The sequence below is a fragment of the Abrus precatorius genome, unplaced genomic scaffold (assembly GCF_003935025.1).
Source record: "Abrus precatorius isolate BTA unplaced genomic scaffold, Abrus_2018 Scaffold8, whole genome shotgun sequence".
NCBI classification, from domain to species: Eukaryota; Viridiplantae; Streptophyta; class Magnoliopsida; order Fabales; family Fabaceae; genus Abrus; species Abrus precatorius.
The window spans coordinates 22,999,722-23,027,663 of record NW_020874428.1 but is presented as its reverse complement, the minus strand read 5'-3'; the positions used below and the strand labels follow the sequence as shown (position 1 = coordinate 23,027,663).

Below are 27,942 nucleotides of genomic sequence, written 5' to 3'. Positions count from 1 at the left end.
ACAAGTGATTATTATATTGTTTTAATTAAACAGAAGTTATTTCAACGCACATCACACATGCATGATAATTTTATTATTAAAAATTATATAATATCACTTAATTTAATATATTAAAAACATTAAATGTTATAACTTTTAATTAAATTTATTATTAAATTTTCATGAATCTTTAAAGTTTTAAAAAATCAATAAATAATTATTTTAAAAAAAAAGAAGCAAATAGCTAGGTTGGTAGCAGTCAACCACCAACGAAATACAGATTCAAGTTCATCCTTGTTATCAAATTTTGAAAAAAAATCATCAATCTTCAGTTAAAGGTAGTCATTATCAAGCAGGCATAAATGAATATATAAATCCAAAAGAGAAGCGGAAAAAATAAAGAACAGGAAATGGAAAGTAAACATCAAAGTGGAACCCAGGCAGTCGCTGCATTAACAGAAACAGAATAAGATATAATTACAAGGAAAACATTTTCCATTGTTGTGCTGTCATGTTCTTTTGACATTCCTACTTACATTCATGAAATTAAATTAAAAGAAACAAAGAAAGCAGCTAAATTCCAGTCAGAAAAATCTTATTCCTTCAGATCATTTACAAAAGCCAACCTGATTGCAATTAATTAAAGGCCAGCAATGAATTTGGTGAGGATATATTACACGGAATTGATTCAATATGTACAAGTTTGTTTTCAACAATTGCAAGTCAACAATGTTAACTTTTTTCTACACCATGTCATCACAATTCACAAGTGGTTGTTGGATACCATCAACACTGTCTTTCAGCTTGATGCTTGCCATGCTGGTTGGCTTGGTGGTGAGACCAGTAAGCATGTGCAGCTAAAACTCTGTTCAATAGCCCTTGGGGAACTGGCTCTCCTCTCCTTTGTTGAGGAGAGATTTTTGCAGTGTGCACCAATGTTTTCCATTTATCCTGCGCACATCAACAGGTCAAATCTTTAGCTATTAAATAATGCTAGCATTATAACACATGCCTTAGTGTCATGTTCTTAAAGATATTCAATGCAAATGTACCAATCTTGTAATAACGCAACTAAGTATAATGCTGTGGACAAGATATTAGCCATCACCCATACAAATGAGAATCTTTTTTATTTATAACCTCTAACACAGAAATTGAGGTGAACTAAATAAATTAATCACAGTATCCTATGTTCCAATGGAAGAGAGCTGTAGAATCAAACTGGAAACATGAATCCAACCAATATAGTGATAAGTGGTAATATTTAATTCTGTAAAGCAATGAAACAACTCGCAAATTAATCACAAGCAACTCCAATTCCTAGTTTGTGTTGTCTTCCTAGTAATTTTAAGTAATCAATTTTAAGTTTAAGAAAACTTTGATATATGAAAGGGAGTACCTTCAAGTCAACATAAGTCCTATGGTCTGCACTTTCAAAAGCTTGTAACTTTACATCACGCCACCTGCATGGTGAATCCACTGTCAGCAACCCAGTTTCCCTGTCTAATTGTCAATTGTCTATATGCAGGTGAGCCTGATAAAGAACAAACCTTCCAGTTCCGAGTTCCTCAACTGCCTGAACAAGTGCTTCTACTTCAGCCACAGAGAATGGTCTCCTAATTCGACGCTGTACAAGCTCAGAACGCCTGGTTTTCTGATTCACAGGAACCACAGCTAATGCTTCTGGACTCCTATCTGAAACAACAACTAGCGCTCTGGAATCTGGTGTTAATTTATCACCTATGGCGTCAGTGGTGGGAAAAGTGGACTCATGGTTAATTTCAATGAGGTTGGCAGTATTTGTCAGCAAGGAGGAATCCTGTAAGGCATTGGCAACCCCTGAATCAAAGACAGGAGTTTCTGGGGACCTAGAAAAAATTAAATTATGTTAATAGTAATTTTATATGAGAGGGCACATTCAATTGACTAGAGCAGAACCATAATCAAATTTCATCATATGAACAAAGAAAGAAACAAGTTTATTTCTTACCAATAATCGAAGGGTGTCTATTAATCACAATTGTCACACCATAAATCAACTATGGTGAAGAAAAGAAACTGGGTTATTAACTTTGGCTCACCTTGAAGGCTGAGATGTTTCACATTTAGAAGCATCACCAACACAAACAGCAGGAGCTTGAAAGGAACTAGGCTCCAACATGAAACCGAGTTTATCCAGATTTTCTTTACAAGATACGCCAGTCTGCAGAAGAGTTCTGTTGTCATCTCTAATTTTTTTCCCCTTAACAAGAACACCAACATGCACTCCACCTCCAAGTATAGTCTTCACTGCATCCATGACTGCCCTCTACAAAAAATTTGTAAAAAATGAAATTACATTAACAAGAAAGGATGTTTCGCAGCCACTTCAATCAGTGGATTAGGCTCAATGACAACATTAACAATTCTTTATAAAATAAAATTAGAGATATATTTGATACCTTTAATGAGCTAACAGTTGCAGTTTCAGGAACCTCAACATAAAGTGCTGGTATCCTGAATGACTTGATGCTAAACTTCACTGTACATAAGGACAGAACATCAAGTCCTATAGGGTGCAACTGTGAAGAACAATTGAGCTAACCAAAACTAATGAACGCCAAGTGATTAATTACCATGAGAATCCTTAGGTACTTGAGGTTTTCCAGATGAGCTAGGGTTATTTCCATCAGTTCCTTTCTCAGGTAAATCAGATACACTCTCACTGCTGAGTCCTCCATCAGAAGTTATCACTGAACCCCTGTCAAAAAATTTCCTTCTCCTGAAATGCGTGTAATGCTGAGATCTTTCAAAACTGTAACAAGTCTTCCTCTTACGATTCAGAGTTTTTACTCGCTCATCTGCAAATTGTATACTATTCAGTGAAAAACAAATCAACCAAACCAATAGACATAATATGCATCAGATAATGAAGAATTTGATAGCAGACAACTAGTTAACCACCCTACCAAAACTAGAATGTTCGCAGTCCTTCAACTTTGGTGCAACCTTCCAGGGTTTGGTAGTCAACCGTTTCCTAATTATGCGATGAGCAATGCATTGTGGAGGTCTAAAAGCTTTTGACTTGGTGCAAACTTTGTTGCACCTTGTAAAGTTTTCGTCATCATCTGTAAAACCTAACTTTATATCAGTCCCATGCCCAGAAAAGGAAGCATTGGGAAACAGTTCTGTACAAAATGGAGATTTAATGTCACTGTTTGAGTCAACTAGTGCAGGAGAGTTAATACACAACTCCAATGGATCCTTCAAAATAACTTTATTGTTCATATATAATTGCTTGAAGTCTGAACTGCCAGCTTCCTGATCTTCAGGTACTTCTACTAATCCATTAGAATAATGTCCAAACTTATTCTTCCACTTTAAAATTTCAGACTTCATACCAGCTTCAGCTTCAACTTCTTCCCAACAGTCTGAACTATTTTTAGCTGAAACACATTCTGACACACTATCAGCCTCAACACACTCAAGAGGTTTCTCACTACAATTTTGTGAGCCCACTTCTGTCATAAAAATACTCTCTGCACAACATCCATTATGGTTACCCTCTTCTGTTGATAGTTTTACTTCATTGTGCTTTTCATGCTCCATACATTGGCTAAAGGCAGGTTGATGATTTCCTTCAGATGCATTGCTGGAAGCAGAACTTTCACCCTCCTGCAACAACTTGCCAGCTAAAGATGCCAGTAGATCAAAAGCACAAGCTTGGCCATCCTCAAATGGTTTTTTGAAAGCAACCCTCCTCTGAACAATTTTGAACTTGAGTAAAATAGAGTTCAAAACACAGTATCATAAACCAAATAAACAATTGCATTAATTGCAGCATTCACTTACTCTTGCAGATCTAGGATGTCTAGGTATAGTGGGGACTTGAAAGCCCCTGAACCCATAATCAAGCCTTCTCTTCAACACCATAGCATGAACATATGTAACTCATCAATTAACCAGAAACATCAGGATGCCAGATACTCATCACTGTCATAAAAGCAAGACCTATGTATCAACTTCATTTTCATAATTTTTCCAAACATTGGGTACAACAACAACCACCAAGTCTATCCCACTAGGTGAGGTAAGCTGTAAGCTACATAGATGCCACTAAGCTCAATCGAAAACTAAATTTTCAGAAATCTAAATGTTCAAGTATCATACTACCGTTGTATTAAGATGTTTGCAATAATTACAAAGGAAAGTCACTTTTTAAAAAACGAAAATAATTATTTACCAAACATTTATTGGTATTTTATATATAAAAATAAAAACTAAAGATATGCTACTTGAACAACATAAGCTTCGTTATTAGGGGAAAATTTTATCTCTATATATATTTCGAGGAGACAATTAAGATTTTCTCTTGATGCAGCAGGAAGGCAAAAAGAAGAATCACAAACCACAATATTATTTAGCATAAAAGATGAGCAAACTCGGTGAAAAAATAACTAAAGAAGAAACATATCCAATCGTTTGATTACCATATCTGCCTCTAATGAAAACACAAACAGCAATTAAGACGAAGTAAAACAACTCGAGTAAACATCCTATAGATTCACGAATGCAGATGAATCCACATCTTAGCAAATAGATAACTTGGAAAAACCATCGCGCAGAAATACAATGCTAATGAATTGCACGAAAACTAGTTAGATTTCATGGCCGTTGCCCAAGATACGTACATAATGAATCGCATTTAAATTATTCATGGATAAAACCACAAATTTAAAAGAAAAGAAAAATCACACAAACTTTAAATAGTTGAGGGGCCATGACATAAAAGTCAACACATGCAAAACCAGAAAGAGTTATAAAGCTGCATAAAGTGGGTGAACATTAACTTTGCCAGATCAATACTAAACATTCCAACTATGATTCTCAAATTTAATCTTATGCACCCTTTAGCAGAGATTCAGGCCAAATCAACAACATGAAGAAGACTCTCCAAAATTCAACCACCCCTCCAAAAAATGTCCCCCCAAAAAAAAAATCAAAACTTTAGAATTGAAATGAATGAAAACCCAGTTGAACATGAAACATGGCATAACTTCCATGATCGGATCTCAACCTCATAATCTCAAAACTTTCATGACTCAAAAACCCAAATTTAAAAAAAAATAATCAGAAATATCACAATCCTGCATCTTCAACGAGTACTATGCAGAATTATCACAAAAACCACGAGATCGCAGGGACAACAAGAGAAACAGAAGCGAAATTCAGAATCCTTAATATGAAACTCACCTGAATTGCAATCAAATAACGAAATTTGAAGGGAAAAACATTTCCGCGGGAGAATGCAGGAACAGGAATGGAAAAGAAATCAATGGAACTTCAAATCGTAGATCCCCCAAGAAAAAAATTGTGTTGTCATTCTCTCTCTTGCACTTTCAAGTTTTCGTTTTTATTTTAATTTTAATTTTTGTGAGAAAGAAGAAGATTGGATAGAAGAAGATAGAGTTAGAGTTTGAAAGGACAAAAACCCACCAACACCAATAAACTACCAACCAAAAACCACGCAACAGTGTCCTCAAACCTTAATCTTAAACCCCTTTTTTTTATTATCTTTTTAGTTTTGACCGCAAACGAACACCACCCTAAAAAGACATTTATATCCTTGATGGAGCAGGTTCACGTGGAGCCCTCTTATTCTTCTCGCGTTTCACTGGAATTGCCACGTCCCCTTCAACCTCCCCCATTGGCCAGAGCTGAGAAACCTCCCTCCATATTGTAATAAATTTTTATTTAAAAAATACAAAATATTTATTATATTTAAATATAATAACTTTTTTTATTTTATTTATTTATATATATATAATGTTAATTAATATTTTCTTTATATTTATTTTTTTTAATGTGAGAATGAATTTTGGGTTTATGAATTTAATTTAAAAAATTAAATAATAAATTAATAATATAACAAATGAATCTTTTATAATTATTGTCATCACTCGTCACTTTAAACATAATATTTAGTTTAATCTCTTTTATTGGTATATAATAATATTAATTTATGGGTTCAGATTTTTTACCGTTTTAGCGCTAACTGCAATTTGCAGTATATTTTTGCTTAAATAAAAATAGATTTATTTAAGTAAAATAAATAAAAAGTAATTTTTATTTTAAGCCTTAAAATTTGCTTAAGTAAAAATAAAAAATTTTGCTTGAGTGAAAGATGAGTAAAATAGAGTGTAGAGGAAAAGAGAGCTAAGGTTAGCTGGTTGGTTGGGTAGGATAGGAGAGAAGGATAAAAGAAACTAAGTATGAAAAGGAAGAGGATGACTAGATTGAAAGGAGAGGGAGAAAGGGAGGAACTGAGTGAAGAGAGTTGGGTGGGGTGAGAAAAAGAAAAAAAGGGATTAAGTGAGAAAGTGACTGGATTGAAAGGACAGGAAGAAGTGAAGGAGTTCAAAAAACCAGAAGGAGAATGATAGGTGAGAAAGAGAAAGGGACTAAAAGAAAAGGAAAGAGCAGCTAAGTGATAAGAAGAGGATGAAAGATTGGGTGAGAGGGAAGGAAAGAGAGAAGGAAATGAGTAAAAGCTGAGTGGAAGAGAAAATAAGAGACTGAATAGAAAGAAAGAAAGGAGCCGAAGAAATGGGAGAGAGAAGAATAAAATGTTATATTGTATCTTTTCTTAAACAAAAATACACTCCAAGTCCTGCAGTTAGTGCGAAAATTGTAAAAAATCTATATCCATAATTTATATGATTAAGTTTTTAGTGCAATAATTATAAATAATATTTATCTTAATTTTGAAAAGATAAAAATATAAAATTATAAATAATTTTTTTATTTGTTCTCATATTAATTTAATGTCATTTTAACATTTGTTTAACTTAAAAAAAATTAAAATAAAAGATAATTAACTATCATACAATTATAAAATATAAGAGTTGCTTAATGTATCAAAAATTTTCACTTAGAAAATATTATTTTACTAATTTAAAAAATAACGATTAATTATTGATTAGCAATTATATAACATCAATATTAGATGTAATAGTCTCATGTTTTTATAAATATGAAAAAAATTTATATTTTTAAAAGTAGAAAGGTTAACAAAAATTTATAATATTTTTTTCAATCCTCCTAGCCCCGACCCTTTTGTCGGCTTTGTTTGGATCCGTTCCGTTCTAGATTTCAGAACACTATGGGCCTGGCCCTCATCTCTTATGGGGCTGCACATAGTCTCTTACAATTCTCCCTTTTAGAAAAAAAATAGTCACATAGACTGTAAGGAACACTGTTGACAAAAAAAAAAATTGTAAGAAACATGATTCAATCCATATCGTATATGATGACAAAAAAAAATAAAATTGTCCTGTCGTATACAAAAACTATATCCCTATCCCCTTTTTCAAATATATTTTAATATTAATTTTCTTACCAGCTTTTTTTAGTTAATTCTTCTAATTGAATATTTTGAACCGTCAACATTATTTCCTTAATTTAATTTCGTTTAGTAAGCGAATTTCTATAAACATAAGTTTGTTTCTCAAAAAATAAGATATTTGAATTTTTTTAACCTGACTCTTGTGTCTTTTTATTTATCCACACCTAATTAGATGTTAAATGTACTCATCATGCTAAATTAATACTTACCCAAATTTAATTCATTTAATAATCCTTAAAAATATTTAAAATTGTCATAAAGCTCTCCCAGTGAAAAAAAAATAAAAATCTTATGTACTATAAATGTTTCTTGTTCAAATATAATTGCCTCTTATAATTAAAAACAGATACATGGTTCTATGCCAACAATCTCGTCATAAAATAATGAATGTCTTCAACTTGATGTGTGATTATTCAATGTGCATTAAAGTGACTGAGCATTTAATATAATTCATCATAATATTAATATATCACATATTAATAAAATTCATCAGATTGTTAGTATAATTCCATAGTATTTATATTAATGATTTAGTTTTCATTAAACAAAACAATCTTAACAACTAACATTTTTTTCATTAGTTTCAAACTAATAGTGTGTGTGTGTGTGATTCATAAAATTTTCACTTGTACACTAAAATGATTATAAATGATGATAGAATTCTATCGTCAGAGATAATTTGACGTAACTATATAAGTAAATGGAGAAATTATATATGTTTTTATAATGGTAAAGATTTCTTATTTGCACATGAATTCAGTAAAATTGAAAGAGTTCGATGAGAATAAGAATTCTGCATTTTACAGACGGGGAAAGGTGTGTGATACAAGCAGCCACAGGCCATCATTAATTAACTTAATTATACAGTAACAAATACATTAGACTAAAATATCAATTTTAATAATCTTCCCCGACTCTAACTAATCAGTAGTTAATGATAATGATTTCTAGTGCCAGAAATTGTGGTCTTCGTAAATTGTCAGCAGTTTAATAAACCATAATTTTTGTGACTCTTAATCGCAATCATCATTTCATGCATATGGTACCTACCCTACACTAACAGTTTTATTTTCTCACAGCAAAAAATGTTTAATCATTTGTTGATTTCTTCAACACCACTGAGAATTACTCAGAGCTTGTTTATATTCTCTTACTTATCCTTTTTATAATTTTTTACTATTTTATATAATAAAAATTTCAACGTGTCTCTAAAGACACCCAATAAAAATTTTATTAAAAAAATATAATATTTAATATTATTAATGCATTATATATTTTAAAATTTAATAAAAAGTTACAACATATATATAACACTTTCTTAAATCCTCAGCAAATTATAATCTAGAAACACAAATCCTTAAAATAATAGAAGATCCCAAGGGCAGGAAGTCCTAAAGGACGTTCTTAATATTTTAAAAACACGTGAAAAAGACCATAAAAGAATAAGAAGAACAAAATAGGTAGTTGGTGTTCTGAAAATTCCATGGCCCATTTGGCTAGGTAGTTAAACGGGTAGTTTGTCTTCATCAAGCTATGCTTACTGAGAGTAGTGTGGCTTGGGACCCCATGAATGATTAAAACAAAGCTTGAGTTCAAAAAGAGCACAAAGAAAAGTTGGTGGTTGTGGCAATGCATGGGAGAAGTACAAAAGTTAAAGATATGATTCGCACTCTACTTGCTTGCTTACAGGGGAAACTTGGGATTTTTATAGGGATTGCGTAAAGCTTAATAGAGCATGCTGAAATTGAGCTAGTGATTCATTTAAAGAGGAGACATGACATGGTAAATGGTCCAAATGGTCCAGCTTTGTCCTATAAAGATTAGGCAAAGTTTTCATTAAGAGCTTGCATAGACAAATGGAATGCATTAAATCATACTAAATACCACAATAAATATTCTCAAGTGTATATGCCACTCATTCTTTTTTTAATTCCGAATTGTTCCCTTTGTCGTCATTGGACATCAACTAATTCCTAATTTTACTTCCACCTCTCCTCTCCACTACCCCTTCTCTACTGTGCCCACCATCTTGTTTGCTATGATACCTTTTTAGATTAATGATGTAATAATAGAAGTTTACTTTAAGTTATTTCTCTAATTATACATTTAATTTGTTTGAAGTTTTGAATGGTTGTTTGTGTTATTGAAATATATAAAATTATGTTAAATACATTGTTCAATATACTCTTTAATACTACATTAACCAACTCTTATCTCACTAAAGATCAAATTCAGGAATTATGAAATCTTATAGAGTTCGGTAGAAAACTAAAATTTCATCCTCATAATACTCAATTAATGGAATGAAATGAGTTTTAAAAAATGTGTTCTAATATTCTCTAATAACTTATTCCTCTTCCAATATCCTATATAAATACCACTTCCTAGCCCATCCAAGGATAAGCTACACAATACTCTCACAAGTAATTATCTTATTATAGCACAGTCTTCATTTTACAGAAATTTCCTTCTCATCTAGTCATCTTCAATCTTGAGCATTTTGATTCTATTGTCATTTCAAAGAGTTAACGACAATAGTACCCATATAGATTTTTAATCGTTCTTCATGTCCATATGTATTAGCAGAGGAAATCAAATCTGGTACTAATGATTGATTAAAAAAAACGGGTACTAATAATTGACTTAATTTGAATCATATCGAAGTTAACTTCTTTGGTTGTTTCATTTACTAGAAGATTTGGATTTGGTAACTTGGAAACCAAACTTCAACTCATAGCTTTATTACCTAGTGCATTGCAGGATGTCTCATGGATCGAGTGAAGAGGGTACTTGTAATCAATTCAGGGGATCAATATAAAAAAAATTCGGAAATTAATGCAATTGGCAACATCTAAATTTTAAGGATCGGTTTTGGTCTCTCTCACAAAATGGGCAAAAAATGTCTTTTAATAATTCATTTACTTTGGCATCAGTTAATCGTCAGTGCCAACTGAATTACCTACCACCATATGATCGTGACTTTTCACGAAAGGAAAGATTTTAGTATAATGATGTCTTTGAGATTATGTATCTATTTTTTCAATGTGTTAAATGATATATAATAAAAAATTAATAAATAAAATTTATATGATATTATATAATTTTCAATTAAAAAATATAATATATTCTTAATCATACATTAAAAAAACTGGTTATAGATTACTAAACCATTTATTATGCTACATTCCAGCTAATTTAAACTAGTTTAATTAATTCTGTGTGGGCTTAAGAGTAATGAAGCGTCTCAGTTCCTAAAGCCTTCGATGCTTGATGTAGATTTGTATAGAGATGTTTAATAATCGAGACTATCATTTTGTTCATAGTTCGCTTAATCACTGCCAAAAAAGAAAGAAGTGAAAAAGGTATGTGAGAGTGTGGACTTGGTCCCCAAAATCTATGTCCAGCATGCATGTTATAGCTGTAAGGCAGAGCCGTGTATTCTAAGTTCAAACCATGTTATTTTATGAAAAGCCAAATTTATTATTATTTTTGTTTGCTGGTACCCGAATCATAATTGAATAAAATCTCTTTAAAAAAAGTGGTGAAAATTGCATTGGGCATTGAAAAGCCATTACTGATATTAGGTGAAATAATAAACAGCTTCACAGGTGCACAATGTTAACATCCCTACCTGAGAAGAAAAAGAATGTGACTAAGATGCTTTGTTAATTTGGTAGGTAGTAGTAGGAAGAACACTAACACGCATTTCACTTGCCCCTTCCTTTTTCTTCGTTTTCCACGTCCATTACTTGTGGCAACAAACAAGTCTCTAATCCTAAAACATTAGTCTAATGCAAGAGCTATTAACTAATTAGTGGTTTTAAAAGCAATTGAGAATTTGAGATGCTTAAGTCAAATACTAGATAATACCATTATGAATCGCAATGTACATTAGCATTTGGCTGGTTAAGTCAATTTGTAATGTGTATACCTACGTAGTTGTTGAACTACGATTTGATTATATCCTCTACGTGGCAGATCTGGTTGATTTGGTAGATAATACGATCGGATAATTAACCAAGTCACGCCTCAAACTCTTTAAAGGAAGGTAACACACGAGTCACAAGAGCAAACAGATTTAAAGATCATTCTTATGTTAATTAATGCTTTATTTTAGTACGTGTCAAACTAATTAATAATGTACTCGTCTTTGTCATTACATTTTTATGGTTTTTCTAACTTTGAATTAATCTTGTTATTAATTTAGACAGTGTAGTATGATATTGTATGCAACAATGAAAACGGTTATTTAATTGTTATTAATTTTAGTCTAGTTTGAGTCTTTGTCATTACATTTTTATGTCATATTAAACACTTTAAATTATTATAAAAACATTAAATATTTTATATAATTTTAGAATGATAAACATTTTAAAAGCTTTAATGTGTATCTTCAGACACGTATTAAAAAATTTTATTTTGATTTTAAGTATAAATTTAATGTAAATTTTTTTAATAATAATAATAAAAGTTAAAGTACGGGATTATACGGTAGGGTCAAACCTTCTATCGCTTTTTTATGCAAGTTGAAAAAGGACGGTCTCCGTTCCGTTTACGAGTACGTGGCTGTGACGTTAGAATGCGGAAAGACTCAACGCCGTCCCAAAATGTACGGCAAATGCACGGCGTGATACGTGGAGCGTTAAATGCGGTGGAGGCTTTGAACGCATGGGGTGGGACCCACTTAGCTACATCTACGTCCGTTGAATTTCTTTCACTTACTAGTCACTTTGCATCTTCGTTGAGACATCACTTTTCTAAAGTTTCAACTCTTGTTAAATCGAATAATCAAATAATAAAAACAATTAGGCAAATTATGTGTTTATCACTGTGTAATATTCTCCTTCTTATGTCATCTTCACATATCGAAGATGCTTTTTTCTATATAAATATATATATTTATTTTCATAATAAGGATGAGTTATGTCCAAAATTAAATATTCAATTATAGAAAGATAACTTAAAGGTTAAGTAAAAGACTCTAATTTCTCGAGTTAAATCAAACTAAAGAGAAGCTCTAACTCTAAGATCATGACTATAACCAAATTCAATTCGCACCCGTTCTTAATAATTCGCTTAACAGCTCATTCTATCACTTTGATATATATACTACAAAAGTTTATCCAACCGCAGTTAAAATTAATTGCATGAAAATGGGCTAGCCAAAATTAATTATATGCAACTATATTTATATGATAAAAAAATGACTTAATTATATCTTTAGTTCTTAGAATTTGTTTTACTTTTAATTTTTATTATTATACTAATTTGAAATTTTAACTTTTTCATTTTTATAGTTTTTATTTTGTTTTGATTTTAATCTTTGTTATCGGTCATATATTAATACATATTTTTTGGAGATGATAATCAATGTCAACGTCCAATAAATTATAAATATTAAAATTTAAACCTAAACAAAATGAAACCATCATGATCGACGACTACATTTTCAAAATGTAAGAAGAAAATTTTGACATAATATATTAAAGACTAAAAATACATTTAAACCATAATTTTTTTACCATGGCCAATACTTGTAATAAGCTAACTATTCTAAATAACGAAAACCCCATTACAGTTTAATTAAGTATATGCTTACAAACTATGGTAACAAATGACTAAAGACCAACATGAAGTTTCAAAATAAAGAATGTGTAATTTTAATTGTAAATATTCAAATATTTTACAATAATGTTAAGTAAGAATCAAATTAAAAAAAAGCAAAAAAATCAAAATCAAAATGATGACTCTGTCTAAAAACATGATTTTTTTTAAATTATATTTCAAATTGGTTGGTTTCATAACTTAGTAAGCGGAATTTTTTTTTAGCATTCAAGTTTGAATTAGTACAGCATTATTTTAAAAAAATATATACAGATAAAAAAAAATATTATGTTATATAACCTCTTGAATTGTGTGTTTTAATGGGAACAGATTTGGAGATGACATTTATTTAAAAAAAGAACATCAATTTGTTTGACTAAATTAATAATTGTCGTTAAAACGATAGTCAGCACATTTGTTTCAAAAAGTGTAATTGATGTATAATCTTTTTCAGTCATTCACAATTGAAAACCAGATTAGCACTTCTCACCACACAAATAAAAAAGCTTCATATTATTTCAAAACACTCCAAATGAGTTACTACTTTCATGTGTGAACTCAGACACATACCTGACATTAAGATTCAATGTGAAGGCTTGCAAAATTGGCTACTGTCTCTATCTCTTTTTCTTAATTTTCAAATTATAAAGTGGTTAACAGATTTTTAAATGTAAAAAAATTAATTTTCTGGGTGACTCAAAATTTCCACTGGATCTTTATGATGAAGATCTTCTTTTATTAGTGTCTCCGACTTTTTCTGTTTATGGTACTAAAAAATCAACGATCAAGTTTAATGGGTCTTTTCCATTTTAGCAATAGAGAAAAAGAAAAGTAACGGCATATCCAGGCGCAGTAGCCGTGATGGGTGACTCTGACTAAAGTTTCTTATTTTCTTATTTAACATAATTTTGATTAAATGTGACACATATTTATGTAAATACATTATTAAAATAATATTGTGTTAACATGTGTCTCTAAGGTATTTGTTTCTCGTCTTAATTGTTAAAATAAAAAAATAATAATGCTTCTGAAATTTTAGTATAGTAACTACTTCCACATTAATTTAATAAGTTATATTTTTATCTATTATCTTGTTCATATGCATATGAACATAATAAAATAAATAGATTATATATATATATATATTATATTAAAATATAATATATTTTAAAAAATTTATGAAAAAATGAGTTCAAAATTTGTCATTAACAATTTTTAGTGTAGATATTAATAGAACAGCACAAATTTATTAAAATTCAAAAATCAATAATCAATAATCAAATAAAATATTAAAAAATTAAAAATTCTAAACTTATAAATGATAATTTTTTAACAAATAATAAAATTTTTTAAAATTAGAAAACTACCGATAACAATTTTTTAAAAAAAAAATAATAATTTAAAGTGTCCAAAAAACGTTACTGACAAATTTTGAAAAGTTCTCATATTTTTATAATTTTTTTCAAAACATGGTAATTTTATCATTTTTCTATATAAAGAAATGACCCACACGTATAAGATAAATATTTTGATTTTTTTGTAGTTTCTTTTCTTATGATTTTTTTTATGTCTTTTTCTATTCATTTTACATTCCTTTATTGCTTGGATATGTGTATTTGGAACTACGTAAAAGTATTGTAACTGACACGAACATTACATATAGTCTAAAAATTTACACAAACATCTACTCATGTCCTACAAGTTTCAGAATATGTCCTCATAATGTTTTTTTTGACAGTACAAGTATTGAGGATAAACTATATGTATTTATTATTTTAAAATTATAAACAATTATTTCCTAATTTTTTATTTAATAATTAAAAAGATATATTAAAAAAAGATAAAAAGAATAAAATTATTAACATTTGACCTTCATTTATTTGTATACATTAACAATGATGATAACATTACACTCTTTAATACATATTTTTAGATAACTTAACTCGGTTGAGATATTTGGTGGTAAGTTTTATATTGGGGCCGCAACACTCTCTTGATGATTCATTCTCTTTCGTCACTGACTCCTCAAACCCCATACAAGAAAAAAAATGATATTCGGACAATTATTTTTTTACTAACAAAATATCGGCGAATTTACATTTGTTTTAATATTATTAGTTACAATTTTGCATTATTTTATAACATTATCACATTTTCTTTTATATTTTTATTTTTAAAATAAAAAAATAAATATTATGGCATGGAGAGAGCAATTTTCACCCAGCAAGCATTAGTCATAGATAGGGGAGGGAAAAGCAAATGATATCCGTACCGTACGACGCACCCCAGCAGAGAAGACTAACTAGTCCAAGCAATAAACATGAAAGTTGAAACAGTGAAGAGTAACACAAAGAAGAACCCAAAATTCCAAAGATAAAAATAGTTTCAATAGTTCCATTTGATGGCACAACTTGCAAATGAAGCAAAGAGATTTGATATCAACCTGAGGCCTCTTTTGTCCCCTACACTCATCCCCATTACTACTGTTTTGCATTCCTCATTTACTGCTAATTGCTAATTATTGTCACTTGGAAGGGCAGTGACGTTAAGTAATGCTTCAAAGATTATAATACGTCCACCATATTAAATACACTACTTAACGTACAATGTAACCACTATCCTTTCTTCGTATAGTATTTCTTCCAAGAACACTTCTTGTTAATCGGTGTCATTGTTGGAATTTATGTTAAACCCTTAGAGGTGTATTTATTATATGAAATAATGATAACAAATAAACTTAAAAATAAAAAAATATATTTGTTAATATTTACAAATTTAAAAATGAAAATCTGAGTTCACTCCACCGTAATAAAATTGATTAACATGGAAAAGCAAGAGTCATTTAACTAATCTTCACTTTTGAGCCCCTTCTTGAGGCCCACATTGATGCCCCTCTCTCTCCATAAATACCAACACTCCATGCTTTCTTCCTTCCTCACACCTCACACCTCACACCTCACTCACAACACAAAACCCTTTCACTTCCTCTCCTCACAGCAACAACCATGCCTTTGGTCAACAAAATCATCGCCATTGTCTCCATCATAACCCTCTTCACTTCCACCCAAGCCAGAATCCCAGGCGCGTACACGGGCGGCGCGTGGCAAAGTGCCCATGCCACATTCTACGGTGGGAGCGACGCCTCCGGCACAATGGGCGGCGCGTGTGGCTATGGCAACTTATACAGCCAAGGCTACGGCGTAAACACAGCGGCACTGAGCACCGCGCTTTTCAACAAAGGGTTAAGTTGTGGAGCTTGCTTCGAGATTAAGTGTGCCGATGACCCCAACTGGTGCCACGCCGGCAGCCCATCAATCTTCATAACCGCCACCAACTTCTGTCCCCCAAACTACGCTCTTCCCAGCGACAATGGGGGTTGGTGTAACCCTCCACGCCCACACTTCGACCTCGCCATGCCCATGTTCCTCAAAATCGCTGAGTACCGTGCCGGCATCGTTCCCGTCTCTTTCCGCCGGTAACTTTTCTCTCTTCTCTGTCTTTACTTTTTAAGTCTTTTTTTAATAAAATATTTTAAAAATGAATTGTTATTTGTTGAAAAATTTTGTGCGAACGAAAGAAAGTAGATTTATAATTTACCCTGAAAGTTGACATTCTGGTTTTTTTTTCTCTCTCTCTTAGATGAATTGTTTTTGTACACTCCCCGTGTTGACATTCTGTTAATTTTTTATATTTAAATTATTATTTTTATATAAAAATGAATATATTTAATATTTTAGTGCTTGTTGTCACTTTTAACTAATTTTTTTTTACTTTAATTATATGAATAAGATAACAGAAGTATTTTACATAAGAGACAATAAAAACATGTGAAGGTGATAATATTTTTTTAAAAATATAAATAAAATGTGAATAAATCATGAGCAAAACTTGCATATTCAGAAATAAATTATACACATTTAATAAATAAAATGTCACTTTAGGACTGATTCGTGTAATCACTAAAAAAATTATGATTAAAGAGCACTCGCATATTGGATACTTAGAGGGTTTTATTTTACTATAGAAAATTACATTTTTTTATGAAATAAATGAATTAAAAATAAAAGGCAAACCAACCAAGCGCGCTTGGTTTTTTGGCCTTCTCGAAGTACATAATAAGAAATACGACGTCGTTTTGAGCGACAAAATGTACTTAGATTCTCTGTGGCGGAGACTAGACAGTAGTCAGTGGTTGATTCGTAATTGGAAAAAGTGAAATCTGATGAGAACCGTCGATGGGTCATGAGCGCGAGAAATGAAGCATTTTGGGGGGGCCCATCGGCGAGAGAGAGAACAAACCTGAACCGTTTATCTGAAACCGGTTCAGGATTTTGACAAGCCCGCACCTTTTGCCGCGTATTTGCACGATTCCCGAAACCGACCAAAAATTTAGTAGAATCATCTTTTCTACTTCCTGTGTGTTGTATTTGTATGTGCCCCTGTGGCTGTGTTTTATTACGATGGATGCCAATGGTGAACGTGATTGGGTGTGGTAATGTGCAGGGTGCCTTGTCGGAAGCAGGGAGGGATGAGGTTCACAATCAACGGTTTCCGTTACTTCAACTTGGTTTTGATCACCAACGTCGCGGGCGCAGGGGATATCGTGAGGACGAGCGTTAAAGGGTCGAGGACTGGGTGGATGAGCATGAGCCGCAACTGGGGTCAAAATTGGCAGTCAAACGCTGTTTTGGTTGGTCAGTCATTGTCTTTCAGGGTCACAGCCAGTGACCGACGCACCTCCACCTCATGGAACATTGTTCCCTCCAATTGGCAATTTGGCCAAACCTTCTCTGGCAAAAACTTTAGGGTCTAATTTTGTTTCTTTTTGAAACAAAATGGAAATTTTCATCTCTATGTAGTTTTGAATTTACCTTGGGGTGTGGATAGAAGGGAAACGGCGAGAAGAAAAAGAAAATGGAGAGAAAAGTAAGTAAAGTACGTTTGTGGTAGTGATTAGGGAAACTTTTTGACTTTTTTTTCGTCTTTGATTGTGAAAGTGGGGGGGGTACGACATTGTCACTTTCTTGTTATATGGGTTTTAAGTTTTATAGAATTCTAGAAAATGGAGGGAACATTACGCCAATGTGAAACTTGTAAGGGGCTGAAGTGGCTTCAAATTCATGAGCCCGCAGCTGTGCTTCTTATATATATCTATATAATTTATAGTACAAGAAGATTAAGTAAGTTTATCTTCCTCTTCTTTATAATTTTTCTTGTTCACTTTTGTTAAGCCGAGGTTTGATGTGGATTTTGTTCAATTAATTAAGTTGTTATTACGGGTTGATTGAGTCATGATTTGTTCTTCTATCCTCGACTATAATTCGTTAAAGTGATAAGCTAATTGAAATTGGACAAGTGTTTGATGCATGCATTTTCTTAAGCACGCTTGCTCGCGCCGAAAAGCGAAAAGGAGAAAAAGATAATTAGGCAAATGAATGTTAATTGACTAATTGTATTTGTCTCTTCATAAATTGGTGCCAAAGTGGACTATACCTTTCGTGTGAGAAGACTGCTCATATCGATGCCTCCATTAATAGGTCGGTTATTTTTAACAATTGTACAAAAAGTTTACTAAACTTTGTTCTAATAATAATTCTTCAAATATAAACAAAAAGGATGTTCAAAATTAATTTCATATTATTTGTTAATACCACCCATGCCTTGCGTGTTTAATAATAATACTTTTTATGCCTCATTTATTTAGATTATTAATTGCTCCTCAGGATAATTGTATTGAATACTATTAAGTTTACGAAACCTTTTTTTTAACTAATTAACAAAATAAAAATAATGTCAAAAATTGATTTAAATTTTATTATATATTAGTACTATTACTGAATATTTTTTAAAACAGGTACATTCTAAGGACATAGCGGTATTACTGATTGTTTTTCTCAAGGCAACAGAATCATATATAAAATGACAACAATCGTTTAAAACAGGTAAAAAAGAGGAGCATAGTCAATAGATAATACTACTCTACCGTGCCTAAAAATTTTAAAATCTTTCTATAATCAAAGACATGTGAAGTAAGGACTTAAATACACGACGCCAGATTGAAGATAACTCACCTCATCATCAAGAATAAGTGCAACTTAATGAAAGAAAAATTTATTAAAAACGCTGTTTATCAAATATACTGAAAGGAGAAAAAATGCTATCAATAATGTAATTACATTGAATCGCTTCACAAATTTAGGGACCTGAATTTGGTTTAGGTCTAAGGTGGAAGTTGACCTAAATAGTAAGCATAATTGTTAGGAATACAGCTTGGTTATCAGAAGAACCTCCATGGAATTGGATACATGGAACGTCATTTGAAACTAAATTAGTTTAAATACATTCTGCATTCCTTAAAAATATTCAAGTCCTTGAATACGGGCTTCAAAGCAAATTGAGCTCTTGGAAAGCAACGTGTAGTCCTGTAACCAAATCAACGCTGAAGCGTTATATTCGGTGGTTAAGTTGAAACAGTAATCAAATACCATAAATCAGCTAGCAATACTCTCGAGAAAAGATGCAGCCTTCATCCTGGGTGCTTAGTCTTTATCAGCGATTAAATTGCATATTAGTAAGATCTTTTCTTTCAACATATATAGTTCAAGAGAAAAATGCGGTATCTTATTTTAATTACTTATATATCAGTCTTCACATCAATCCCCTTTTTTGTTTATGTAGTTTCCATTGCATCAATAAAAAATTTACTCCTCCTTGCAAAGTAGCTCTCTTTCCCTCTTCATAATTCCATAATTCTGAGGTTATGTACCGCCCACTTGGATTATATGTATTGATCTCCGTCAAAGCTGTCACTACAGCTTTGTAGACTTCTTCACCCATCTCGTTTTTCAGTCCTTTGAGTTTTTCATCTTCGTTGTCTATGATTTCCTGAGATGAAAAAAGCAAGAAGCTAGATAAGTTTCACCAGGAAAACATACATATTAGAGAAATAATGCAACGAATTGTAGAATAAAATGAATCTGAAAACCATTATTTATATGATATTGCTATGTTGAAAAAATATTGTCCTGAAGTAGTAGAATGAGCCAAACAAGTTGGTCATGCAGAAATGAATAAAAGTTGGAGAAGCCCTGTTGCTCGTGTTTTAACCAAACCCTGTGATCCAACCACATTTAGTAGATATCCTAATAACTTTCCTAAATATAGGCACCGTTTATCTTAGTCCTAAACTTAATCATCTAACATCATTAAAAGATCTACATGCTGATCAGAATAGTTAAAATACCAATGACATTCAGTATTATTTTTCTTCTAATTTTGTGGCCATCAAATGTTCGTAAATGGATGAAGGCAGGTAATATCAATCAGTCCAAAACATCTCTTCTTCTATAACAAGCCAAATTTAATTAAGACTTATTAGTGATATCTATGAGCTTAAATAAGGAATACCTGATGTTGCCCTTCAATTATGGTAATTTTAAATGGATGCCAGTCTGGGTCTTTGATATACTCTTCCCACAATGAACACAGTTCTGAAGCTCTATCTTCTGCATCCTCCTCATTATAAATTTTTTTCATAGCTTCGAGGAATGGTCTAATATCAAGTTCCCCCATTCTCTTCACACCAATATTAGCATGACAAGATATCTCTTTAATGCCCTGCAGCAGATGAAAATCCAATAAAGTTCACAAAATGTAAGAAAGTTTCCAAAAATTAAAAAATCCAAGAGCTATAAGTCATGTGACAAATAAGCATTGAATATCCCCACGCTATATTACAGTTTAAAAGACTCCATTTCTCACATTTATAGGTCTCTTCTGCATAAGCACAATCAGATTGACTCACATCAAAGATTTTTTGGGTAATATATGTCACTTAGACGGCAAAGAAACCATGATGAGGTTTATATATTACTTGAATCACTATGCTACCTTGCTCTAAACAAAAAGTAAATAAAGATTACAACATAAAAAGAAGGCCAAAAGAAGGAAAATAGTATGCAAAAAATTAAAATTTATAACACTGCCTGTGTACATCAGAGCAATTTTCTTTTTCTGGCATTAAGGATTATGCAGGGCAGCTTCCTCAATAAGTGAATATCATATTTAGTTCATACAATTTAAATGGACAAGAAAATTCATCAATTAAAACATGACCAGGGCCATATACTACAGATAGCCAATAAATGAAATATGAGAATTCAAATAATGCACTAACATTATAAAATCAGTACTACGGGAATGGAAGATAAATTTGATGACAAAAAAAAAAAAAAACACTTACATTAATCAATTCTTTTCGAGCTTCTTGTAGCTCATCATTGCTCTTACGCTCTTTAATAATCAGTGTTTGATTCAGCGCATCCAAGTCTCGTAGTGACAGTTCTTTTTCTCTTAAATCCTTATGTAGAACATCCACCTTATTCAGAACTTCTGAGTCTCCATCCTCTTTCATGCGCTTCATGACATTTAATTTTCCTTTTAGTTGTTGAATCTCTAATTCTACTTTTTGTTTCACATCCAGTTGTTTTTCAAGCTGGATGATTTTAGCATGGAGTTGTTCTTTTTGCCACTGGAAAAAATATAGTAAAATAGTATGAACAACCTGCTATTCTGATGTGGACATTGGCACACTTCGTCATTAAAAAACATAAAAATAGGCTACACAAACCTTTTGATCTGCAGCCATTTTCAAGACATATTCACCAGCTTTCTGTTGCTCCTGAACAGCCATTTCAAGAGAGCTATTTTTCATTGCATTCTGAAAAGACAATAGAGATCGGCATTGCTAAACATAACATTCTACAAAATTAGCCACATCATCATTATTAAAAGATTTCAAAGACAGAAATAATGCCAAACTTTTTGTTTATAGGTTCCATAACAAGATCCTTACAAGGAGGGAAAAAATAAAGCAGAAATAGAAAACTCTGGAGAACTTCTTTCGCACCCTAAACTGATGCCTTTTATTTCACCCTCTTTTCCCTAAATTTCATCTAATAAAGTCCTTAGCATATGACAACTCAATGGAGTTCATATTTTTATCATTATTAAAATCCATTTTAGAACACAACACCAAGGCTAGAGTAAATCCCACTCCTCCCCCTGCTCCCCTCCCAAAAAATAAGTATAGAGGCACACATTTGACTCAAGAAAAAATATTCATGGACAGAAATAGTCTCATGCAGTGCATTTATGACTGGCAAAAAAAAGAAGAATTTTCAAAGAACAAAGAAAATGCATAGCCTCCAATTACATACTACTAAAATAGAAACCAATTTGATTATATTCCTGATATGCTTGGACTCAATTCTCTGCACAATCAACTGAAAAGTGTTCCAACCATTAGGTTATCATCAACCCTGATGAGTAAAAGTGGAAAATTTTATTAACCATGTTTGCCAACTCCTTTGAAAATCACAGAAACATCTAAGTATTGATCTTGTTAATTAACCATCCATAAACAAAATATAGTTTTCCTTCGATCTTCATTTCACAGGAATCTCAATCAGCATGATAGAAGACATGCAACAAAAATATGAAAAACACTACACCTCCTTAATCTCTTTTTCCAACTTTTTTCTTTCACTTTCATTATGCGCCTCACGTTTTTCCAATTCAATTCTCCGCAACTCAAGCTCTCTCTTCTGAGATTCCAGTTGCAACTTAAGCCTTTCATGACCATTAAAAATACTCTGAAAGTGTTGAATTGCACTTGACTGTGTTTTCTTCATCTCTGAATACAAGCAATCATGGCATAATACAACAGTGTTAAAATGGTTCAGGATATTTTAAAAACAATGAAATGTCACAAATCTATTGTAGAAGACGTAGCAGAACATTTGCAAACCATTATTTTTACGTAGATAAATTCTATAACGTAACCACTATGATGATGCAACCAGCAGGTTGCAGTTTCTGGAAGTTGATTCTGCCAATAAAAAATGTTAAAATTCAATTGAATCCAGTGGTCTACCACACTGGCAGTTGTGCCAATATAAACAAATTAGTATTTCACCATAGACTAGGGCCTTCTACAACTGAAAAAAAAATTCAGAAACATAAAACATTTACAACAACAACCAAAGATTCATAATTCAAATTAGAGGAAAAAAAGCAACTTAGGTTCAATAATAATAGGTACCCTGATTGTGATTTTGAGTGAGCTTATTTATTTCCCCCATTACATTGTCCATGCGAAGTGAAGTATTGTTGTATTTTGCTTCAATCTCCTTTAATTGCTTCTTCTTGACCTGAAGAATATTATTTAAACTGCACACAAGTTTATCTTGCTTTCGAGCTTCTTCTTCCATAAGTTCAGGTATCGTTTTGATATCTCCCATCTTCTGCAGTTGTTCTCCAATGATATTGTTCATCTTGTAGTCATCAGCTCGGGCAACCCATGCAAAAACACCATACTTCTGGTCAGTATTAGCAAACCAGTCTTTTTTCCCATGATGATCTAATTCATATGCTCTTTCAAATGCCAGAGCATTATCTAAGCCTGACCAATTTTTATTGAATTCCACTACTGCAGTTCCAGAGTGACCCCAGATATTTGAAAGAGTGCGAACTTTACACAGATTAAATCCCCTGCTTAGGTATTCATCCCTCAGCTTGGAACCACTCTCTCCAACATATCGTCCATCTTCTGTCTGGCTAGTGGGAATATTAACCACAATCCCAGTCCATGGCCACACAAACTGTTTCTCAGAATTGAAAGGAGGAGTACCTTCAAGTGCAGCTTTTGGTGGATCATCCACATTCATAAGATCCTTCTCCAAATATTTCATTAAAGCCAGATGATTAGCCTTTTCAATGGTACTTCTCTTTTGTGATCTACTCCGACCTACCCCAGAAGCATGTTCAAGGATTTCCCTGTATGCATAATCCCGTTTTCTCTTTTTATTAGGACAGTATGGACATGCAAAAGTCTCTTCTGAGGTTTTCACATTATGAAATCCCTTTTTGAGTTCTTCATAGGATTTATATAGATACCACCCACTTATTTGAGATGTCCTTGTATTAGTATCCGTGTGGGAGCAGTGACCCATTACAGTTTCTGTTGGACTTTTTGTTATGGTGCCTGAAAGATAAAAATTAGTGTTAGCCACAACTGCAATGCTGCTTTATAGATTAGCTCCATCGGATATCAATGTGAATTGGCAGATTTCTGCATGTTCAGTAAATGGATAAAAGAAAGAGAAATTTTGTTATAATTGTTTCATTAATAGGGGGATCACCTTGATCGATAGGGTTTGATGGACCACCCACATTCATAAGATCCTTTTTCAAATATTTCACTAAAGCCAGATGATTAGCTTTTTCAATGACACTTCTTTTTTGTGATCTACTCCGACCCACCCCAGAAGCATGTTCAAGGATTTCCCTGTACACATAATCCCGTTTTATCTTTTTATTAGGGCAGTAAGGGCATGTGAAAGTCTCATCAGAGGTTTTCACATTGTTACTTCCCTTTTTGAGTTCTTCATAAGATTTATCTACATACCACCCAATTTGATATGAACATACATCGGTATCTTGGTTAGAGCAGTGACCCATCACAATTTCTCCTGGGCTTAATATTGTGGTTCCTGAAAGACAAAAATCAGTGTTAGTACTGACTGTATACATATTACTTTGCAGGTTTTTAATTTTGATAAAAAGTGTAACCTCACGTATTACTTCCATTAAATATCATTGTATTGAGAATATCTTTTAATAATTAGGATTTAGTTACTGTCATTATCTTTATAATTATTTATCATTATCTCTATGATTATTAAAAGATAATCTAGGATGTTATCTTATTAAACACTTAAGCGCAATGAAGGTGTAGACGTGTGCCATAATGAAGACTGCTGCAATAAAGGCAGTTAGGGTTTGGGTAGCCAACAAAAGGGTTGAAACACCTAATGCACAATGAAGGTATGAAGATGGCTAATAGGGTTTAGGTGCTGCTATAAAGGAAGCTAGAGTTTGAGCACCTAATGCACAATGAAGGAACAAATGTAAGTAGTAATGAAATGAAGACAATTACTAGGGTTTGGGTGGCCGAGATAAAGGTGGCTAGGGTTTAATGTGCAGAAGTGTGCCAAAGGGTTTGGGTGTGTGGAAGCACAGATCCTAGGATTTTCTAATAACCATAGAGATAATGACAATAATTACATCTTAATAATTAGGAGATATTCTCAACACATTGTGAATTGAATTAGCTAGTCTTAGCTTAATTAATAACTAGGAAAACTTGAACAAAAAATGCTGTAATGATTGCTTCACTAACAGAGGGATCACCTTCATTTACAGGTTTTGATAGACCACTCACATTTGTTAGATCCCTTTTCAAGTATTTTGCTGAAGTCAAATGAGTAGCCTCCTCTCTGACACTTCTCTCTTGTGAACTACTCTGACCCACCCTATTAACAGGGGGATCACCTTCACTTACAGGTTTTGATGGAGCATTCATAATCATAAGATCATTTTTCAAATATTTTGCTAAAGCCAGATGAGTAGCCTTCTCTCGGACACTTCTCTTTTGGGAACTACTCTGACCCACCCCAGAAGCATGTTCAAGGAGTTCCCTGTAGAAATAATCCTGCTTTCTCTTTTTAGGGCAGTATGGACACGAGAAAGTCTCATCTGAGATTTGCACAATGAGACTTCCTTTTCTGAGTTCGTTGTAAAATTTATCTACATACCACCAATTTACTTGAGATGCACTTATACCAGTATCCTTGTTAGAGCATTGAGCCATTACAGGTTGTCCTAGGCTTAACATATTGGGGCCTGAAAGATAAAAAATCAGCGTTAGAACAGACTACTATTGTGTTGCTTTATAGATATCTTCATTGTTCCATTAAATATCTTTGTGAATTGGCAAGTTTCTGCATGTTTAGTAATTTGGGAATAAAATAAAAACTTGAACTCAAATTCTGATATATCACAACTTCATTAACTGGAGGATCACCTTTATCTACAGGTTTGGATGGACTATTCATAATAATAAGATCCTTTTCCAAATATTTCACTAAAGCCAGATGATTGGCCCTCTCTCTAGCACTTCTCTTTTCTGAACTACTCTGACCCACCATATAAGCATGTTCTAGGAGTTCCCTGTATACATAGTCCTGTTTTCTCCTTGGGCAGTAAGGACAGATGAAAGTCACATCTGAGGCTTTCACATTGTGACTTCCCTTTTTGAGCTCTTCATAAGATGTATCTATATACCACCAACTTATTTGAGATGCACTTATACCAGTATCAGTGTTAGAGCAGTGAGGCATTACAGTTTCTCTTGGGCTTAATAATTTGGCACCTGAATGACAAAAAATAGTGTTAGCAGTGACTGTTGTCATGTTACTTTATCAGATATCTTCATTATTCCATTCAATATCTTTGTGGACTGGCAAGTTTCTGCATATTAAGTAACAAGGAAAAAATTTTGAACAGAAATTTTGTTACAGTAACTTCAATAACAGGAGGACCTTTATCTTCAGTTTTTGATGGGCCATCCATACACATAAGATCCTTTTCCAGATATTTCAATAAAGCCAGATGATTAGCCTTCTCTTTAGCACTTCTCTTTTCTGAACTACTGCGACCAACCCCAGAAGCATGATTAAGGAGTTCCCTGTACTTATAATCCTGTTTTCTCTCAGGGCAATATGGACAAATGAATGTCTCATCCGAGCTTTTCACTTTGTAACTTCCCTTTTTGAGTTCTTGATAAGATATATCTACATACCACCAACTTAATTGAGATGCACTTGTACCGTTATCCTTGTTAGAGCATTGAGCCATTACAGTTTCTTCAAGGCTTAATATTATGGCACCTGAAAGATAAAAATTAATGTTACACTGTTAGTACTAGCTATTGTTGTGCTGTTTTACAGATTACTTCCATTAAATATCATAGTGAAGTAGCTTGTATCTTCAAATATCCTTCATTACATGAGATTCTATAAATTATAATTTGCCTTGAACAATAGAATAGAATACTTTAGAAGAGAGAGAGAGAGAGAGAGAGAGAGAGAGAGAGAGAGAGAGAGAGAGAGAGAGACTTCGACTCTTAATACCGCGGCCAACCTCCTAAAAGCAAAACAAGAGATCATGATAACGAAATTCAATGCATGGATATGAAGTTCCAAAGAAAAGACATGCATTACAATTGAAGTAAAAAGAAAAAAAAAAAGCTCAACCGCATACGATGATTTGTGAATTCTCAATGCGAAATGCAGGATTAAACAAATAACTATTTGAAAAAATGAGATCAACCAAGAGAGGTTGTTGTTGTTCACCTTCAGTACATTGGCACTTCTGTGTGGTGAGATAAAGGTCAGCAAGAGCGAAATTGAAGAAGAGATCAGATTTGTGAAAAAACCTCAGTAGCTAGGGTTTCGTGGTGTGAAGTGTAGAGTGTGTGTTATAAGCAATTGCGATTATAATTGCCATTGCGCTTGGTTTCTCAGACTCCCCACCTCTGAGCAGCAGTGAAATGGAACATGACCAGGGTATTATTATTCATTTCCAAATAACAAAAGATACAAATATTTATAAATGCAAAAAAGAGAGGATTTATTGTATATTGAATTCATGCACACCAAGTGATAATTTTGCTTAAATGTATCGTTGATGGTTCCATTCTAATTTCTTTCTTTTTTTATAAATATTTTATAGATAATTGTAAATTGTATTGATTTTGAGTAAAAACATTAATTAATTTCTAATTGTATTATATTAATTTTCATATTTTATTATTGAATTAGTTTAACTCTAAAATTAAAATTTGATTTGATTTAATTTAAATCAATATATATATACTCTAAAATAATTTATTAATTTAATTATTGAATAGTTTAAATTTAATTTATATTTTTTAATAATTAAAATTTTAAAATTTAATATTATAAAATATTATGTGTATTATATGAAACGTGATGATATAGCAATAACATGAAAGAATGCAGCCATCGGAGTGGATATTTTTTTTTCGAGTTATGCAGGAGTTGTAGTTAAGA

General features: G+C 32.3%; 3 protein-coding genes across 9 annotated transcripts; 1 reads left to right on the top strand and 2 right to left on the bottom strand.

The window, feature by feature from the left end:
• Positions 1–396: 396 nt before the first annotated feature.
• On the bottom strand, positions 397–5,498 carry LOC113846083 (telomere repeat-binding protein 4-like). Of its 6 annotated transcripts, XM_027473951.1 has the most exons (10): positions 5,212–5,475; positions 3,811–3,951; positions 3,153–3,720; positions 2,928–3,086; positions 2,595–2,828; positions 2,421–2,527; positions 2,061–2,287; positions 1,530–1,847; positions 1,379–1,442; positions 401–930 (listed from the first exon to the last, which is right to left on the bottom strand). In XM_027473951.1, the coding sequence occupies exons 2-10, from the start codon at positions 3,889–3,891 to the stop codon at positions 766–768; spliced, it is 1,923 nt and encodes a 640-aa protein (XP_027329752.1). In that variant the 5' UTR covers positions 3,892–3,951; positions 5,212–5,475; the 3' UTR covers positions 401–765. The 6 variants fall into 6 exon arrangements, with proteins under 6 accessions (XP_027329750.1, XP_027329752.1, XP_027329751.1 ...); XM_027473949.1 differs by having other exon boundaries at positions 397–930; positions 2,421–2,500; positions 2,595–2,819; positions 2,928–3,720; positions 5,212–5,498; XM_027473950.1 differs by having other exon boundaries at positions 2,421–2,500; positions 2,595–2,819; positions 2,928–3,720; positions 3,811–3,969.
• Positions 5,499–15,946: 10,448 nt separating this feature from the next.
• Positions 15,947–18,029, top strand: LOC113848543 (expansin-A4). 2 transcript variants are annotated; one of them, XM_027478138.1, is made up of 3 exons: positions 15,947–16,442; positions 17,471–17,644; positions 17,735–18,029. In XM_027478138.1, exons 1-3 carry the CDS (start codon positions 15,973–15,975, stop codon positions 17,778–17,780), a joined length of 690 nt encoding a protein of 229 aa, XP_027333939.1. In that variant the 5' UTR covers positions 15,947–15,972; the 3' UTR covers positions 17,781–18,029. The 2 variants fall into 2 exon arrangements, with proteins under 2 accessions (XP_027333939.1, XP_027333938.1); XM_027478137.1 differs by having other exon boundaries at positions 17,471–18,029.
• A 1,146-nt stretch (positions 18,030–19,175) lies between these two features.
• On the bottom strand, positions 19,176–27,373 carry LOC113845867 (protein INVOLVED IN DE NOVO 2-like). The gene is made up of 12 exons (XM_027473527.1): positions 27,223–27,373; positions 26,410–26,757; positions 25,893–26,240; positions 25,220–25,711; positions 24,169–24,519; positions 23,070–24,011; positions 22,480–22,661; positions 21,597–21,686; positions 21,210–21,497; positions 20,375–20,584; positions 19,602–19,852; positions 19,176–19,389 (listed from the first exon to the last, which is right to left on the bottom strand). Exons 2-11 carry the CDS (start codon positions 26,723–26,725, stop codon positions 19,616–19,618), a joined length of 3,456 nt encoding a protein of 1,151 aa, XP_027329328.1. The 5' UTR covers positions 26,726–26,757; positions 27,223–27,373; the 3' UTR covers positions 19,176–19,389; positions 19,602–19,615.
• Between the last annotated feature and the right edge of the window lie 569 nt (positions 27,374–27,942).